The sequence below is a fragment of the Drosophila subpulchrella genome, chromosome X (genome assembly GCF_014743375.2).
Source record: "Drosophila subpulchrella strain 33 F10 #4 breed RU33 chromosome X, RU_Dsub_v1.1 Primary Assembly, whole genome shotgun sequence".
Taxonomy (NCBI): Eukaryota; Metazoa; Arthropoda; class Insecta; order Diptera; family Drosophilidae; genus Drosophila; species Drosophila subpulchrella.
Genome location: NC_050613.1, coordinates 27,378,768 through 27,397,450, shown reverse-complemented (window position 1 = coordinate 27,397,450; position 18,683 = coordinate 27,378,768). Strand labels below are relative to the sequence as shown.

At 41.9% G+C, this 18,683-nt stretch overlaps 1 protein-coding gene across 2 annotated transcripts; it reads right to left on the bottom strand.

The window, feature by feature from the left end:
* Nucleotides 1–294: 294 nt before the first annotated feature.
* On the bottom strand, nt 295–18,474 carry LOC119555908 (ATP-binding cassette sub-family A member 13). Of its 2 annotated transcripts, XM_037867599.1 has the most exons (15): nt 18,182–18,474; nt 9,928–10,313; nt 9,720–9,862; nt 9,005–9,088; nt 8,806–8,946; nt 8,678–8,725; nt 8,270–8,409; nt 7,200–8,203; nt 7,019–7,139; nt 6,642–6,832; nt 6,246–6,583; nt 5,530–6,182; nt 4,183–5,447; nt 2,484–3,189; nt 295–1,855 (listed from the first exon to the last, which is right to left on the bottom strand). In XM_037867599.1, the coding sequence occupies exons 2-15, from the start codon at nt 10,227–10,229 to the stop codon at nt 998–1,000; spliced, it is 5,994 nt and encodes a 1,997-aa protein (XP_037723527.1). In that variant the 5' UTR covers nt 10,230–10,313; nt 18,182–18,474; the 3' UTR covers nt 295–997. The 2 variants fall into 2 exon arrangements, with proteins under 2 accessions (XP_037723527.1, XP_037723528.1); XM_037867600.1 differs by lacking the exon at nt 8,678–8,725.
* Nucleotides 18,475–18,683: the final 209 nt, after the last annotated feature.

Here is an 18,683-nt window from a genome sequence, read left to right as displayed (position 1 = left end):
ATATTACTTGTAGTACATTCAAAACATAACATACATATATATGTACCATTTTTATTATTATTATTATCAAACATTCAACATAATAATAATAAAATAATATTGAATTTAGTAATTAGTAATTAGTAATTTTTCCTGTAGAAAAATGCATATTGGTTGTTGAATGTTTCATGTTGAATATTAATTCTTAATTTTTGAATATTGATAGTTGTTTCTCGTTGCACTTCGTTACTTTAGAACTTTCCCTTTCTTCCAATATTAATTCGACATGTATCACGTATAAAATAAAACTTAATATAATGAAATATATATACATCGTTCACTTTATTAGTTATCAATTTGCAATACAAAACTTCGGGCAGATCCTATAAGGATTCCGCCTCGACATATACACGTACCTATATAAATGTAAATTTAATTAAATTTCTCGCGCACAGTACGTATTTATTAAAGCTCTAGGGGATAATATTTTGGGGCAAGGGAAGGACTCTTAATGGCTAAGCAGAACACCCGAAATTAAGTGAATTTTTGCCGCGTGGGGGCAGAACTTATCACATCTTATCACAAGAAACTGGTCTACCTATTACATACAAAAAAAATATGAAGGGGGATATAAATGTACAGGCTTTTGTTGGATATTTATACAATAGAATTGACTGCATGCTAACAACACTGTAAAATTATTATTGTCAAGGCCCTATAAAAAATATCTAGACATTATTTTCAGGGAAAAACATATACCGCTCTAATATTCTAATTCAATTTGTCAGGCTTAAGTAGGTAAAGTGACGATCATTTTCCAAAATCAAATATTCTTGTAAAAGAAACTTTTCCAAAATAGTTCCAAAAACACTTTTGTAAACTCTTAGAGTAATTCTACAATTTTGATATGTTATATCTTGGAAGTGTCACAGATAAAAGCCTTTATTGTGTAAAAAACAAATTAAGGGGAGTTGAATTTAGTCCTTTTTGGTTTAAAATGAGAACATGGCCGAGTAGTTTAGGTTCTCGTCTCCTCGTAGCCACAGTGAATATAGCCGGTTTCCAGGGAGCCGCCGACGGCCGGTGACTTGCTGGGCAGATCCTTGCGGCCATCCTGCTGCCGCTCCTTGTGGACACCATTCGAGCCATTGGCCTCGCAGCTATCCAGGATGCGCTCGAAGACGCTCTCGAAGCGACAGCGGCTCAGCGAGAAGCGAGCCACGTCCACGCAGAGATCCCGAAGGGCGGCGAAGAGTTCCGAGAGGAGGGGACCGTCGCCCGGGGCTCCAGGCGATCGGATCCTCACAAGGAACCTCAGGCTGTGCCCGTAGTGCTGCAGATCCCGCACACCCGGCACCCGCTGGCCCAGACCCCGCGAGATGATGGCCTGCTGGGCGGGACCGCAGAAGCAGGTGACGGCATAGTAGCCACCGTGCTCCGCCTTCAGCCGCTCCGGACTGTCGCTGGCGATGACCTGACCCGCCCGGAGGACCGCCACCCGCTGGCACAGGTGCTCGATCTCCGAGACCGAGTGCGAGGTCAGCACCACCGCCCGACGGGCCAGCAGCAGCTGCTCGATGGTGGCATAGACCAGGTCCCGGGTCACCGGGTCCATGTCGCTGGTCGGCTCGTCCATCAGGACGGTGGGCGTGCAGCCGCAACAGGTGACGGCCACCGTCAGCTTCCGCCGGTTGCCGCCGCTCAGGTTCCGCACCTGGACGTCCTTGTAGGGCCGCAGCTCGTAGGTGTCCAGCACGCGGTCGAGGAACTGCTCCAGGTCGCGGATACCGCGCAGCCGCCCATAGAAGCGGATGCACTCACTCGTCGTGAGCAGCGGGTCCAGGGGATTGCTCTGCGGGCAGTACGAGACCCCGGGCTGCAAAATAGAGTTAGGGTTATTACTTAAAATCACAGCGAACACAAATGAAAGTTAAAACCAGACCACACTGCGTATGAGTAATGCATTTTTAGATATTTAAATTGTGACTATAAAAATAAAGAAATGGTGCTGACCCTTGGCTAGCCTAGAGCTTAAATTGAATACGACTTATTTTCAGCTTATAGATTTTAGAATACAAAAAAACTTTCCATGACTATAAAAAAAGCACAAGCCATTTAAAAAAGGCTAGACAACACTGCGTATGGGTAATACATTATTTATTATAGCTATAAAACAACGATTAGTTTACCAAATGTATTAATTTTAAATAAATTAATTTAGAATTTGTATTCTTTGCACATCTAACTAATGAATAAGATTGTGACTTACTTAGAATTACTTGTTGTTCTGATTTTTACTTTCGAAAAATGGCTAATTCGATTTGACTTTAAATATCATTTTTAGGCAACTTGGATGTCATCTGAACCGTTACTACTAAACTATTCTTAATGAAAAATACTTGAAAGCGAAAAACGGAAAAGGCCTGAGTGGGAAATCTCTGCAGAATTTCTTTAGACCTTCCGCTAGAATAAGTTTCCCCATCATCCCACACAAGAAGACCCACCTGCTCGAAGTAGATGTGTCCCACGTTGGGCTGCAGCTGCCCGGTGAGCAGCTTGAAGATGGTCGACTTGCCGGCTCCGTTCTTGCCCAGCAAACCGAAGCACTCGCCCCGCTGGACACTGAAGTGCACCTGGCGCACTGCGTACCGCCCGCGGCGGTAGGCCAACCAGAGATTCTCGGCCCGCACAGCCTCGCCGGCGGCCACGCAGCTCTTGAAGATGCTCTGGATGTTGACCAGCTTCAGCTGGCCCATCTTGTCCAGCTCTCGGCGGTAGGTGCAGTCCAGCATGCGCTCCACCCGCTGCCACAGCTTCCGCAGCAGGTGCCATTCGATTAGGACGTTGAGGACCAGCCCGGCCACGCCCACCAGCAGGAGGGCGGTAAAGTGGCGCCCCAGCAGGTCACTGGCCAACGGATGCTTGTACGAGTCGATGTCGTAGCGCCGGAATACCAGGGCCACCATGTAGTTCTTGCACAGCTCCAAGAAGCCATCGCCCAGGGCGTGGATGGGGAAGATGAGGAAGGCCTGGTTGAGGGCGTGGCGCCAGCTGTCCCACGCCGGACCATCGCCCACCACGCCAAGGATCAGCACGATGCCCATGGTGACCAGTGGGATGATGAGGTTGGCGCAGAAGATCGACACAATGGCAATGCTCGAGTCGCTGAAGATCTTCTCGGCCACATGTACAGCCGGAACACAGGCGAAGCTATAGGGAATATGGGATAATTATATACCCAAATTTTTTTTTGCGTTTTGAAATCACTAATAAAAATCACATTAGGTGTCGAAAAGTATGCAGAGAATAAAAGTGGTCAAACAAAATTTGTCCTTCGAAAACTTGGGATCGTTAGCCTAGTTCGTTGGCTGCTCAAAACAGTCGGTCTTTTAGCTGTGCGCCTTGGTTTGACTAAATTACGACTTAAAAACGGCTTTAAAATAATGTATTTTTCGTCAAAAAATAATACTCCCTGTTTTTGCACAAAAAAAATCAGTATTTTGGTTGACAAATTGCGGTAGAAGGTCAGAATTACGAATGTGATACGTTTAGCTCGTAATTAAATTCCCAATCGATTGGCATTTAAATCTGAAAAATTTAATTTTTGGCCATTTATCGCAAAAAAACATGATGTAACCCCTTACAAAAAATGCGAAAATTAGTCAAAAAATAAATTTTCCGAAAAGTGGTAGGGATCGATAGCCTTGGTTGTTAGCTGCTCATAACAGTCGGTCTTTTTGTTATGCGCCTCTATTTGACTAAATTACGACTTAAAAACGGCTTAAAAATAACGTATTTTTTGTCAAAAAATAATACTCCCTATTTTTGCACAAAAAAAAATCTCTATTTTGGTCGACAAGTTGCGAAATGAAGTCAGATTAAGGAATTTTATACCTCGTTAAGCTCGTAATTAAATTCCCAACCGATTGACATTTAAATCTGAAAAATTAAATTTTTGAAAATTTTTCGAAAAAAAAATGATACAACCCCTTACAAAAAATTTCAGAATTTGTCAAAAAATAAATTTCTCAAAAAGAGTTGGGGATAGTTAGCCTCGACTGTAAGCTGCTCAAAACAGTAGCTCTTTTAGCTGTGTGCGTTGGTTTGACCAAATTACGACTAAAAACGGCTAAGGTATTTTTGACCAAAATCCTGCTATCAAATGTGCAATTTTGTGGATATGCGTGTATTTTTAGAACCCACCTGAAGGCCAGCGACAGGCCAATGATGCCCACCAGCTGCTGGCGGTCCACGAAGACGGGCATCCCGAACATCAGGATAACGGCCAGGCAGACGATCAGTCCCAGGACCATCACCAGATAGTCCCAGACGAAGGCCACCAGCCAGTAGGTGACCGCACTCACCCCGCACAATCTTTGCTGCAGCTTCTCGCCATTGACGCGTTCGTTGACCAGGTAAACGGATCCGGCGGCCACCACCAGACCGAAGGCAATCAGCAGGATGAAGACCATGGATCCGTCACCAGCCTGGCGGAGAATCGAGCTGGTGCTCAGTTCGGCATAGCCCAGTTTCCAGGGTTCGTTGAGGGTGAGGATCCCGAACTCCGAGTCGTTCAAAGTGGTCCGCAGTAGCTCCGAGTTGAGATCGTTCAGCCAGGCCACCATGGAGTGGTAGCCCTTGTTGTTGTACCACACGGTCGCTCCCGAGCCATTTAATCCGTAGCCTCCATAGCGCCTCTCGCGATACTCATCCCAGGAGCTTAAGACCCAATCGTAGGCCTTGTCCGAGCCATTGAACTCCCTGCAGGAGTCACCACTTAGCAGATCACAGGAGGTCCTAAGCCGGGGATACAGTTGCTCTGAGAAGCTGGAGGGGATCTCCTGGGACAGGAACTGAGCACTCTTCGGATAGAGCGAGCGACTGAGGGGCAGGACGGTGTCGAAGTCATCCTCCAGGCGATAGCTAACGAACCACATGGCGCACAGCTCAAAGAGAGCCGGCAGCAGGAGCACGTAGAGCAGCAGGCGGTAGTTGCGGGACAGGTGCCTCAGCCGCTTGCCCATGAGCAGTCGGAATTGCATCCATGCCGTCGGTGGATCCTCGGTGACCATCGCAGGTCCGGCGACCACGCCCCTACTGCGATCCCCGTTGGCCTGTCGTCGTGGCTCTTCGCCATTTCTGTTCAGCTGCTCGAACTCCTGCTCCAGGCTGGAGCTGCTCGACAGCTCCACATCGCTGATGCCGCCAGCCGCCTCCTGGGACTGCAGCAGCTCCAGGAACTCCACGGCACCCGGTGTCAGGTGCTCCGCATAGCTGGCGCTGATGGTCAGGCCGTGCGGATGATCGGCGACTCCCGAAGGGATCACCTGGCTCTGGGGCAGGAGCTGCTGGGCCTTCTGGGCAATGTAGGTCACTCCAGTAGCATCGGCACATCGCATGCGGATGCTGTAGTTCGAGGTGCATAACCGCTGCAGGGAATCCCGGCTGTGCTGGGCAATAATCCGACCCTAAAATGGGATATATTGGGTTAGGAAAAATCAAGCAACACCCTATCATATCACTAAAAAATTGTTCGTCATCCCTACTCACATTGCGCATTATCACCAGCGAGTCGCTGAGGTACTTGGCCTCGTCCAGGAAGTGGGTGGCAAAGATGACGGCCCTCCCCTGGCGCAGGCGCTCGATCAGCTGCCAGATGTCCTTCCTGGCCTTGGCGTCCACCCCGTTGCAGGGCTCGTCCAGGATGACCACGCTGGGCGAGGCGATGAAGGCGATGGCCACGCAGAGGCGGCGCCGATAGCCCCCGGAGAGCTGCCACGAGGGATAGGACTCGTGCTGGCCAAAGTTGAGGCTCTGCAGGGTGCGGGCCACCTCCGAGCGGATCTCCTCAGCCCCGCCGCTCTCACCTGGCGGCATCTTGATCCGGGCATACAGATGCAGGTGCTCGCGAGCAGTCAGCGTGGGTATGAGGATATTGTCCTGCCAGCAGACGCCCACCTGGTGCTCCCCGGCCAGGAGGACCTTGCCGCTGCTCTGGCGGATCTGGCCGGTGAGCAGCTTGATCAGGGTGCTCTTGCCGGCTCCATTCCGCCCCAGAAGGCAGCTCACCTGGTTGCGGGCAAAGTCGAGGCTCAGGTTGGAAACGGCGCACTTGCTGCCAAACAATTTGGTGACATTGACCAGCGAGGCGCCCAGTTTATCGTCCAACTGCGACCGACTGACTTTTACAAAACTATAGTTATCTGAAAAATTAAAAAAAAAACATTATTTGAATTTCTAGTACCCCGAATTTAGGGAACACTTACTCTTCTTGTAACGCTGATAGGCCAGCCCAATGACCGCATAGAGCAGGAAGTCCAGGAGGAACATTAGCAGCGCCATGGCGCACTCGCTCCTCGCCGGACCCACCTGGATGAGGTGACCCGGGGTCAGACCCTCCTGCTGCAGCTCCATCCGCATCAGCTCGCCCCAGCCCTTGGCGAAGGCCGTGGTGAAGGACAGGTCCACCAGGAAGCTCTCGAAGACACTCAACTTGGCATCGAACATCAGCACAATGATGAAGGGACACAGGCTGATGAAGAACAGAAGGGCGGAGGCCACCGCTCCAATGTTCGCCGAATTGAAGAAGTTGGAGCACATGTAACTGCAAAAATGTACCATATATCAGATCTATTATTATAGGTCCTATATGAACTACTTACCAGAACGAAATCAGGCAAATGCCAAAGCTTAGGCAGTAGAACATCATGAAGAACCAGTTGGTGTAGCCCAAGATACCGCCACTGTAGAGCACCACACTGATCAGCACGAAGATCCCGCAGAGCTCCAGGAAACTCATCAGAGCCCAGGCCACCAGCTCGGAATGTGCCTTCAGGCCCATCGATCGCATTAACTATGGATTACATATGGGGGTTCTTTAATACTAATTAAATATTAAATCCCTTAAATAAAATGTTCTAGGTACACTGATACAAAATGGAATAGCATATACTATGTTTCTTTTATCAGTGTGAAAAAGAGGTGACCCATCTATTATTATAATCAGAGTCTCGGAATCTACTATATTTTTTCTGCTCACCATGCTATTTCGGCTCTCCCGCATCCAAATACGTTCTCTCACACAAAGGGCCACGAAAACCACCAGACCCAGAAGGTAGGCCACCTGGACACCTTGGGCCAAGTACAAACCACGTTTAAAGCTAATAAAAAATATTTAGGAATATTATTAAGGAGACAAAAAAGTAGTCGTGGTCACTTACACATCATTGAGAAAGGCGGGATAGGGAAATTGTTTGGTGTAGAATTGCATGTTGTCCACTTCGAATTTGTTTTTCTTGCTGGCATCCCCAGATCCGCCCAATCCTCCAAGCAAATCGAAGATTCCCTGGCGCTTGGAGCGCTTCAAAACATCCTCATTGTTTAGCAGCAGAAGATCGGGTTCACCATTTACCGCCAACTGTTCCGTGGTGACCCTTTCTTCTTCGGTGGTGACCTCAACCCCTCCCTCTTCAGGGGGCATTGTGGTGCTATCTTGATCCTCTGCCAATGGCGAAACCTTTTGGATGGCCTGTTCTGAACCGCTTCCCTCCAGACTGAGATCGAAATCATCATCGTCATCCTCATCGGTGTCCACATGCTTGATACTGAATAGACTGCTCAGGGATCGTCCGCTTTCAAGGGGGTCCGCTTCCGGCGCGAAACCCGTCTCGTTTCGTTTGTACTTGATAATGCCCAGATCGACCATCTGCTTGAGCTGAACGAAACCCCGGTGGTACTTAAGATCGATGACCATGCTGTCGGCGGGTCCGGGGAACCAGAATCTATTCCGGTTCTCGAAAGTCGGTTGCGTATTATCCGTGTCCATGTGCAGGCGATAGGAGGACTGCTTGAGAGCCACATCCTCCAGATTGAGGGCGGCCAAGAAGAGCTTGTTCTGATTCAGTTCGTAGGCCCTCTTCTGCAGCTCCTCCACACTCTCCACAGCCTCGAAACGATCCGCCGATACGCAATCCATGAGATCAGCCACGGTGGTAAGAATATCGTATATCAGCTGGTTGGTGCGAATATACTGGAACACCCGTTCGATTTCCCCAACATCGAAGTCATCGCCAACCAAACTCTTGACCAGCGGGGATCTGGCCAGCTTAAGGAGACTGTCGAAGGCCTCCTGGAAAGTGGCATTTGTGTGCAGTTTGGTGAGAATAGTGGCGGCGGCCCGGGAAAGTTGCTTCAGCCTGTCCAGCTCCTCGAAGGTGGCATTACTCTGGGGGTGAATTTAATTGAACATAAATATTATATAATATTACAGATAAAGATAAAGATAACCTACAAACTTCACCACGCTGTCGGTCGCCACATTGGCGGGGGTATATAGAATCCGACCCTGGATAATGGGCTTTATGGTGTTCCAGGTGAGTTTTCCTTGGTTGGTAGAGGTCACATCCCGATAGAGACGCTTGCAGTATTTGGCTAAGGGTTGGAATGGTTTTATTATAATCAATGCAAAATATAAACCAAGAATAAATAAGTATAGAAAAAGGTTTCACACTCCATAAATTAGAATAGTATGACATTTTTTATAGGATCATTATAAACTGTAGGCATATGATGGAACCAATATTAATATAATAAGCATAGCCCCCAAAACCATTTTAGCAAAATTTACAAATGCGAACTAAGCAACTTGTAAAATGATTAGAAAAACTATTGTAACATAAAGATCTCTGATCATGCTCACTTGGCCTCCAGTCCGTGGGGAGATCCTCGGATCGACGACGACGACGGTCTGGAGGCAGAGCAAGGTTGGCAATTTGCAGTTTAAGGGAATTCAAACAGGGGATATCCTCCTCGGAGGATTCAACTCACTCGGCATCGCATCGAGTTCCGCATCATTGGCTTGGCTAAAGTCCTCCGATTCCAGGATCTCATTGACCAGCGGTATGGTATCGGTGTTGGGGAAAGGATGGCCGCACAGCAGGACGCCCAGCTTTACGAAGGTCTCGCGATCTGCCAGAGGAATCAGTTGAGATTATCGGGTTTACAAGGGGCTTACACTTGAACATACTCGAGAATAAATTCTTGATGTCGAAACTGTAGTTCATCCGTCGCTCGATTTCGGGCACCAGGGAAATTATTTCACTTATGTTACCTGTAAGATAAAAACAATTGGTTTCTATAAGATGCTGGTCGACCAATTACTAAAAGCATCTAACCCCCAATGAGCTTTATTATCTGAAACTTTGGAAACACACTATAGATTTTTTATTATCTTAAAAAGAATGTTGTATGTACAGAGCTTTCCAATTTTAGGAGAACTATAAACTAATTACAGAAATATAAAGATGTTCCATTTAAATTTACTACTGTAAATAAAAGATACTTAGCTGTTTTTGGTTTTTCAAAATAATATGACATTAATTACCCAATTGTTCGTTATTCCCAACAATCCTAACATATTTCTGTAGAGTAAGAAATTAATAGCAAATAATGACTGGCATAAACATTTTATAAATTACCAGACTTGTGCTAGCAAAAATATATAAAGTAGTACCTAGTACTAATAAATTGTAATTGTCTTGAAAATGTATAGAGAAGTATTCAATAAATTTTTATAGGTTTTCCGACTTTGAAATCGTGCTCGAATAGGCCAAGTTAACAGCTCAGAAGTGGGAAAAGGATCAGGGTCGCGAACGCTGTGTTGTAAATACCCCTAATTGCACGACATGCTCAACTGATGCTCGTTGCCACTGGTTAACTTGGGTTAATTACAAGGTACTTACTGCGAATGATGTCGAGTCGATCGCTGGTGATCAGGGTGGTGATGGCCGACACAAAGTTGGCCTTCTCGGCCAGCTCCACGACGGCCTTGTGGAGCCGCTCGTCGGTCACGAAGGCGTTGACCACATCGATCACGGAGTGCAGACTGGAATTAAGGGTAGTTAAGGGTGGTGAGGATTCTTTTTTTTTGGGACTCTAAGATGATCTTACGGCGCCTCCTTCCAGTGGGAGTACTCCTCGTAGGGATGCGCCGGCTGGCAGCGGTTCTCAATGCTGCAGATGTAGGAGAAGGCGGCGGGCACCACCTGGTTCTTGGTGGGCAGCAGGCGGGTGGGGTACTGGCAGGCCGCCACCTCCTCCGATCCGTACTTGAGCCGGATCAGGTAGAGCAGCATGAACACCATCACCGGCCAGGCCAGCAGGATCAGGCTGAGGCCCTTCTGGCGCCATCGCACCAGCAGATCCTTGCGCAGCAGCTCCCGCACCTCGCGACCACTCAGGTGCATCCTCATGACCTCCACTCGCTTTTCCCACTTTTCCCGCTTTTCCCACTGGCGATCGCTGCTTCGGCTCGATCACTCGGGCATCTTTGTCGTCTGCACAGAGAAAATCAAAAGCACTGTCAATTTTTAACATCGTTCTTCATAGCTGATCCAAAAGCATATTTCAGTAGCTTAAACAAAAGTCAAAGATCTAACCAAATAAATATCTCCTATCGAAATGTCAAGGTGACGCAAAAAGTTATTCGCCTGATTTTAAATATGTGCTCGTGTGTTTCTAAATTGTTAATTATTTAGAAACATTATTTATTGTTAATTATTCTATATATAATGAGATGGCAAAGGTATATATTAAGCGATGATCGGGTATTTCTATACTTATTGTTTAGTATTCTGCTTTCAATGAGATAACCTAAAATTTCTAAAATATTTTTGCACATAACATTTTGTGTATAGAAATATTTAAAATGTAATGTTGTCTGAATTAAAATTGAAATGGTATGGGTAGGTACTAACCGATTTAATATTTTAAAGTTCTTGCCAAAAATATTTGTTAAGTTTGTAAGTATAAAACAATTGTTAGAATCATTAAAATATATAATCCAAAAGCATATTGCCTTTGATTTCTTTAACATTTCAAGTATCTTTATACTACTGATTTCGATATTTTTACTCCATTTGGCGGCGGAAGAGAGTCGTGTGTTAATTGTGCAGGCAGATAGGATCGCTTTTCTACGGATATCGCTTCCCCAGCATAATTAACCCCTGTTCGCATTGTTAACCGCCTTTGTGCCGCTTGCCGCGTTGCTAATTCGGGCTATTTAGTGGTTCGCCTTGTCGGCAAAATGCTTCCCGGTGGCAAACGAAGAGTTAAGTCCCTCTTTCCGCCCCCTTAACCCTCTACAGCCACCTCTGTCAGTAAATGCCATTTGTTGACAATTACTTTAAAGCGTGCTTTTGTAATTTGAATTAAATTATTCAGCGAATAGCTCTGAGTCACAACAGCTAAATGGACAGTCAATCAGTAAGCACAAGTGGAAAGTTAGCAGTTTCCTTATTCTAAACATGCATATATGGAGTGAAAAAAGTTTTAAAATATTATAACTGTAGACGCAGGAATTTTTCTATTACAAAACAAACTTGGCCTTAAATATGAGCCTTACCATATTAACAAATACGTCGATTATTGTTTGCACCTAAGATAACAACTTTTTTTAAATTTGGGCTTAATGAAAACAGACAAGTTAATAGTTAATATATATTCTTCGCATCCCTAAATCTATAAGTCCGTATGCAAATAAAAAAAATGCAGTATAAAAACAAAACTCATAATAATAAACCATACTTACACCATAAAATAAAAGCTAAATAATTTTATTCTGTAAGCTTACGGGACAATACTATTTACTAATTCTATTTAAGCGGTGATTTTACCCATGGGTAATGCAATTTTTCTTACAAGACTATATCTTTGATCCCCACCAAGGCTTAGACCCTCGTAAACTGGGAGATCGGCCAAAGAGTTATGGCCTTAAGCAGGAGCTCCACATGGCCGAGGTGAAGGTGCTCGAGATCGTAATGGCGTTATGGCGCCCAGCTGTCCATTTGAGTCAGTTGTGGATGAAAGATGAGCCGCATCCATTACCCGGCGGGCGATTTATGACCCGGACAATGTCGAACTTCGCCAAACCAGTTGCAAATCAAATAGACGTACAGCCAGGCAATAAAAGAGTGCTTATTCTTTTTTAACCATTTTTTGTTTGGTATGCAAAACCCGGCCCGCGACTTTTGATGAACGCCACCCGCCGATCTTGCCAAGATGCCAATCAACTCCAGCTCGATTGAATACAAACAATCTCTATATAGATATATATATATATGCATACCTAAACCGAGCCGCTGTGAACACTCTGACTTCTGACTTTTGGATGGGGACTGCAATCAAAGTGGGAAAATCTCGAGAGGCGAGACAAAAGAATATTAAGATGTGTGGAAATATAAACAGAAACTAAAATCTGGCCCAGGGTACTTCGACTTTTAATAAGCTGGCTAACACATTACTGAAACTTTGGCTATTAAGACTTTCAAGAAGCACAACTTAAAGATGTAAAAAATATATGTACAACCCTATGATCCCAATTTGAATATTATAAAGAATTTGCCACAAAATAATTCCAGTTTCGGTGATGTAGCAAAAACATAAACGACTCCAATCATTGTTTACAATAATTAAAACATAGATTGCTAAATCGGGCGTAGTTTTGCCCAGAGATAAGCTTTCTATCAATCTTGCATTCGTATTCTCGCCTTAGTTAATAATTCACAACAAACTAATCTGTTTTGTGTTCAAAATTTGTATTTGTTATTGATGTCTAGCTTTCTACACTATATTCAACTAAGGTAATATTATTATAATACCCTTTGGTTATTATAAAAATAAGAACTATTATAAGATTTCAAATTATTTACCTTTAAGCAGATCCAAATATATATTAGTTAGTTATTATTTAAATTACTACAAGATATATTAAAGCGAAATAAGAATATTGAAACAACAACTTTAAAGTGTTTCCTAATAATTAATACAATTAAATTAGTTTCTAAGCCTACCAAATTAAAAGCCAAACCGACCGGCAACTCGTTTGGCAAAGCCTATGGAACCAGATCTAGTGGAATACCAGATTTAGTTCCAGTTCCAAATCCACTTTCGGTTGCATTTGCTGATTAGTCAATGGCCTATAGCATAATGTTGCAGTCGAGCCAATGTCATCATCGGCGGCATTATCTAATACTTGATTGATCCCCGGCTAATGTTGCGTGAACCGATCGCTCCAGTTTCCCGCCGCCGGAAAACTGGGCCAACTGCAACGGTATTCTATATGATGCATAGTATATATGGTTATTTGCGATCGTGTTATCAGCTCAGTTGGGATTTTGTGGCCGATAATTACAAGGTAGTTTCTGAATAGGGAAAATGATGAACGACCGCGGCTTTAATTAACAGGTAAAACCACCCACAACTCTGCCACTCCATTCCAGTTTCAGTTCAAGGAAGATATCTGCCGTATGCAAATGTGTTAATGCCTGCGATTCCAGTGGCAATTAGACACTCCCGGCACGTAATCCCCCCAGCAACCAGTAACCAGTAGTAGCCCCCCAAATAACCATAATAACCAGATGTTTTTTCGCGTACTTTTCAGGTGCCTGCAAACCGAAACTAATACTTGCTTTTTGGCTAATTAAAATAAAGCGAAAATAAGCTGCGAATCAGATGCAGTTGCGAAACGGGATTTTGTGGCGATTTCAAGATTCCCTTTACTTATATATCAAATAAAACTCGTTTAGATCACGTTTAGTTACTCAAGATGCAGATGAATTCCTGGAATTACCCCAGACAAGCACTTAAGTTCGTTCTAAGTCTTCGCGGAGATACCTATTTAAGACCTCGAGACCGATTAGATTAGAAGTATTGTATAACTGCGTTTCAACAGGTTTGTTCCATCACTCGTTTTAATTTAAAACTTGAAATGTTCAATTAAAACAGGACAGATTAACACGGTATTCTATAAAACACGAAACAAAGAAAAATATATAATTCTTGTTTTACTTATGTATATTAGGTTATTAATATCTATTTAGTAATGTAGGTGTTATAAGACGGCAACAACTGTTTCTTCTAGTTGTAAATTCTATAGTTAGTTTTGAATAAATAAATTCCACAGGTTTTTTGATGTGTGAAGTGTTATTCCATTTGCATTTGCCTACACACATACGTTCATCACAACTGGCCTCAACTGACAGACGCACTAATTCAGGTGAGAACTTGACCCCCTGGTTCTCCTACCTGAAAACCACCAATAACCAATAAAATGAACACAGAAACAAATTCTAAGATCTTTTGTAAAATACGTGTGTAAAAAAACATATTCATATAATTGTTCCAGCCATTAAATGGAATATATAATATATAATAGAAAAAATAAAAAAAAACTGTATAAGTAAATAGCAAATAAAAAATGTAAAGAAAAGAAATAAATAAGCTCATATTATTATCATTTCCAAAATAAATATTGTAGACCTTCAGAAAAATATAGAAGTAAGGAATTTTTCAATTAACAAATACATAGAAAAAAATAACTTACACAAAGACATAATACATATATTTGTAATTTCTTAAGTAAAAAATGTTTGCTGTTTAAAAAACAATATAGAAGGAAACGAGTTTTTCTCTCTGTGCATTCTTAGCAATCAGCATAAGCATAAAACTCCGCCAAACGACTGCTAACTGCCGACTTGAGTGGATTCTAGCCGCAATATATCATCGATCTATTGGCTAACTCGGGTTTCAGCGCGACCTTGACCATGAGTCTTCACTAATCGCTAAAACTAGCAAGTCTCGCTAAGCGAAACGAAAATAGTGGTATATCACCGTACATATAAGTAAGGCTAAACAGGTTTGTTGACAGATAAACAGATAAGCTACAGTGATCCCCTTACCCTTTAAATGGCTTGGTGTAATGCACTTTGTTTGGATGATTATCCCACTTAAATGTAACATGGAAATCTTTTAGTCTTTATCCCCCCCTCCAAGCACCCATTTTTTTGTTCCGGGCAAGCTGATTAAATCGCGTGTGGTCAAGCAGTTAAAATCGCACGCGTTTACAGTGCAATTTATGCACCCATTTATATCTAGGTATTTCAACTGCATTCCATCTCATAAATACATATATTGTATTTTGTATTTTTTTTTTGCATTCAATTCACATATTTCCTGGCATTTCTTTTATTAATTTCTTTAATTTTATTTACAGTTTTCAGTGCACTTCGACATGTGCATTCCAGTTCATTAATACATTTATTCAAAATTGATTGGTATTTAATTTCCTCTTTTTTCTGGCTCAAGCTTTGACATACATAGTTTGAATTCTGACTTTTCTTAATTAAATTTAAATGATTTAAATAAATCATTTACTGTTACCTGAAATAAGTATAATTTAGTAGAAACTGTAATATAATAATTTCAATAATATTGCATTAGTTGCAATGGTAGTTCCTCTCCGACTGACAAAAACGCGATTGCCGGCAGTGAAGCGTTTTAAAACGCACGCGTTTTCCTGCCCAGACTTCTGATTTTTGATTTTTGATTTCTGATTTCTGATTTTTCGACTTCAACTTCAAGTTGGTATCGTATCGAACCACTTCAAGCCGCCCGATCAACCGATCAGCATGAGTCGACAAGAACCGGCGCAGACTTGGCTATAATTATATTCCCAGTCGCATGTAGATTCTGCCGCATATTTTATTTATAAAACCCATTCGGCTGGCCATAGGAAATGCTGCTCGCTCTTTATTTATTTATTTATAAGCGCTAACTTGTTGCTTTTTCGCTTTTTAAGCCTGATCAGCAGCCAGCAAGGTCGCTGCTTACATGTGCAAAAACTGGCAATGCAATTAAGTCTGGATAAATAACCAGTCTGATAATGGCGCTCAGGGCCTCTGGAAGCGGTATGCTAAAGATTTTATGGTAATGCCGGCGATAATCGACCGACGCTCAGGAAACGGAAGACGGAGCAAGAATTCTAACTAAACTTCCAGCCAATATATTGGCTTATTTATTGTCCGCAAGTCACAGTGAAATAGAACAATAGACTACTAAGAGCTGCGTTTTGTATTTAATTTTATCTACCGGTTAATTTATATGGTACTTATTGTATGCAAGGTGCTACATTAGGATCATTTAGATATGAGATACCTTTTTATTTTAATTTTAATATAATTCTTTACCGATTAATAATACAATTTAAATGTCAAATAATACAAATCAGAATATCAAAATACTATTTTTTGACTCAAGCAAACTAGGTTTTTTGGCAATCATTTTGCGAAATAAAGTCAAAATAGGGAATGTCATACCTCGTTGAGCTCGTAATTAAATTCCCAATCGATTGGCATTCAAGCCCGGAAACTTTAATTTTTGACTGATTTTCGCAAAAATAGACGATGTTACCCCTTATGAAAAATGTGAAATTTAGTCAAAAAATAAATTCCCCGGAATGTGATGGGGATCGGAAGCCTAGGTTGTTAGCTGCTCAAAACAGTTAGTCTTTCAGCTGTGCGCCTTGTTTTGACCAAGTTACGACTGAAAAACTGCAAAAAAATATGTTATTTTTGTCTGAAATTCTTCTACCTATTTTTTTGACCCAAGCTAACTAGGTGTTTTTTGCGAAATAAGGTCGGAATTGGGAATGTCATACCTCGTTGAGCTCGTAATTAAATTCCCAATCGATTGGCAAAACATAAAGTAAAGCCAATATAATCTGCGATAAACTCTGCAAAAAATGCATTCAGTACAGTAATATATTTTTAAATTATATTAAAAGCTTAGACAAATGTATATAGCTTACATTTTCGAAAAATTCTCAAAAAAAAAATTTAATTTTCAAAGCCATCTGCTATTTTGCATCACACATCTAGGGTATACATTTATGAATATCAAATAATTACCCAAGTGCATCTGAGATGCTAATGCATCCTAAGTTGATTCTTCTTCCCCGCCTTTGTTTCACATGGCTAATTGTTAGAAATCTCACACTTCGAGCTTTTGTAACTTTTAAACATTAGATTCGATTGCCGGAAAAAATCCATGACGGATACCCTCCAGGGAAAATGTCCATATACACTTCACACGTGATAATTACTTGGCTATGCTCATTACAGATCCCATGCTTTAGATGAGTGCCCTGCTTTTAAGGTTCTGTTAAAGCTAGTATCATATAAAGTATCATATTTTTAAACACAAATAAAAATAAAAGATATAAACAATGATATATTAACTGCTTAAAACGGAACCACCAACTCAGGATTTTAGGATATAAATATAATAACCCTTTTTACCTGCTATCTAAAATTTGTAAACATTTTTTACAAGTATAAGTTTCAAAATTGCAATAAAAGTACTGAACATATTTCTGTGTGCTTTCCAAACAATTTATAACAATTTAGGGTATTCGCATTTCCATTTGTTGGTTTTTTCTTTGCGTTTTCACTTTCATCGCTTGTTGTTGTTATTGTTTAGCCACCTCTTTTTTGTACCGCCCATTTGGCGTTTAACTACATAAATTTACAACTTTTGTTGCCATGTTAAATACAGTATTTCGTATGGACAATTTGTCCAACTCTTTTGTTTTGCTCCGGACTTTTTGTTTTGGCCAGCCCTTTTTGACCAGCAACGCCAAAAAACGTGCCAAGAAACCTCAAAAACCAGAAACGTCAGATACCAAACAAAAGCACAAGAAATGCACTCAAAAAAATTAAGATCTATTGGATCTTTAGTTAATTAATAACACGTAAAAGCAATATTTTCAAACTATATTTTATTTGGGTTGTTACTTATTTAGGCCAAGTCTAGATGAAATAAAATATCTGTGAGTTTAGGTGAACATAATCTTTTTTAAACGTGAATAAATTTATTTTATTTGTTATTGGGAACTAATGACGAATTCAGAATTTAATTATCATTAGTTTTGTTTTTTGTTATTTTATAAATAATATTTAAAAATATAATTTTATATTTAAAATAATAACACCTTTAGTTAAGAACGTTGTAAAAATGTTTTTATATTTTCAGAAAGTAAGTACTGTATACTGACTTCAAGTCCTAGTCATCACAAGTGTAACATTAAAAAAAGTTTATTTTAACAGTGTTCTTAGACACCCTTTACCTAAATTTAGTATAGATACATAAATTATTTTAAAGACTACAACTTAACTGTGATAATATCAAAGTGTTTTCAAAGTAAGTGGACTTTAATTACTGTGTACCAAAATCGAAAGCGACAGCCATTAAAAACAGCTGTTGCAGCTTCGATTTTGCAATTCGCTGCAGTAACCAATAAATATTTAGGAAGTTGTTAAAAACAGCTACAATAACAAGCGGAAAGGTAAAAAATTGGTGACTTACTAACCCCGCTAAACGTGTTGTTGTTCTTCTTGCGTCCGCTTTGGGTTCTTCTTCGCAGGTATTTCTTTTATCTGGTTACCTTTTAAAGGTTTTTCGGTCACTGCAGTTGTTTACTCCACACACCGTTCTTTTTCTTTTTAGAGTTTTTACTCTTCACTTGTGCCCTCTCGCTCGCACATTTAGCACAGTTAAAAAAAACGGCAGAAGATTTCGGTTTAGTTTCTGTTTTGTTTTGGTTTTTGGTATAAAAAGTACCGCCTGAGACGTCCGCCAACAAAGCTGGCCGCAATTGAACTGAGCTTGACTAAACGCGCTTACGGAAAATTATTTAATTCCGCTCCCAGTTTGCCGCTGCCGACGTCAAAAAAAAACGTCGTCGATCGTCGATCGCCAACTTCCAACTTCGTTGTTGTTGCGTGGGGGCGGCAACATGTTGCCCCCGTCCGTCACACCAGCAACATGTTGCCCGCTCTGACCATGGGCGTGCGCGAGGGGGTTCGAACGCA

What these genes read in the sequence shown, in the direction of transcription:
- LOC119555908 (XM_037867599.1), bottom strand. Translation starts at nt 10,229, where the DNA reads ATGAGGATGCACCTGAGTGGTCGCGAGGTGCGGGAGCTGCTGCGCAAG. An exon ending in GGAACTCGATGCGATGCCGA is followed by an intron (nt 8,726 to 8,805) that starts GTGAGTTGAATC and finishes CTCTGCCTCCAG; the next exon opens with ACCGTCGTCGTCGTCGATCC. An exon ending in CCCGCCTTTCTCAATGATGT is followed by an intron (nt 7,140 to 7,199) that starts GTAAGTGACCAC and finishes ATTTTTTATTAG; the next exon opens with CTTTAAACGTGGTTTGTACT.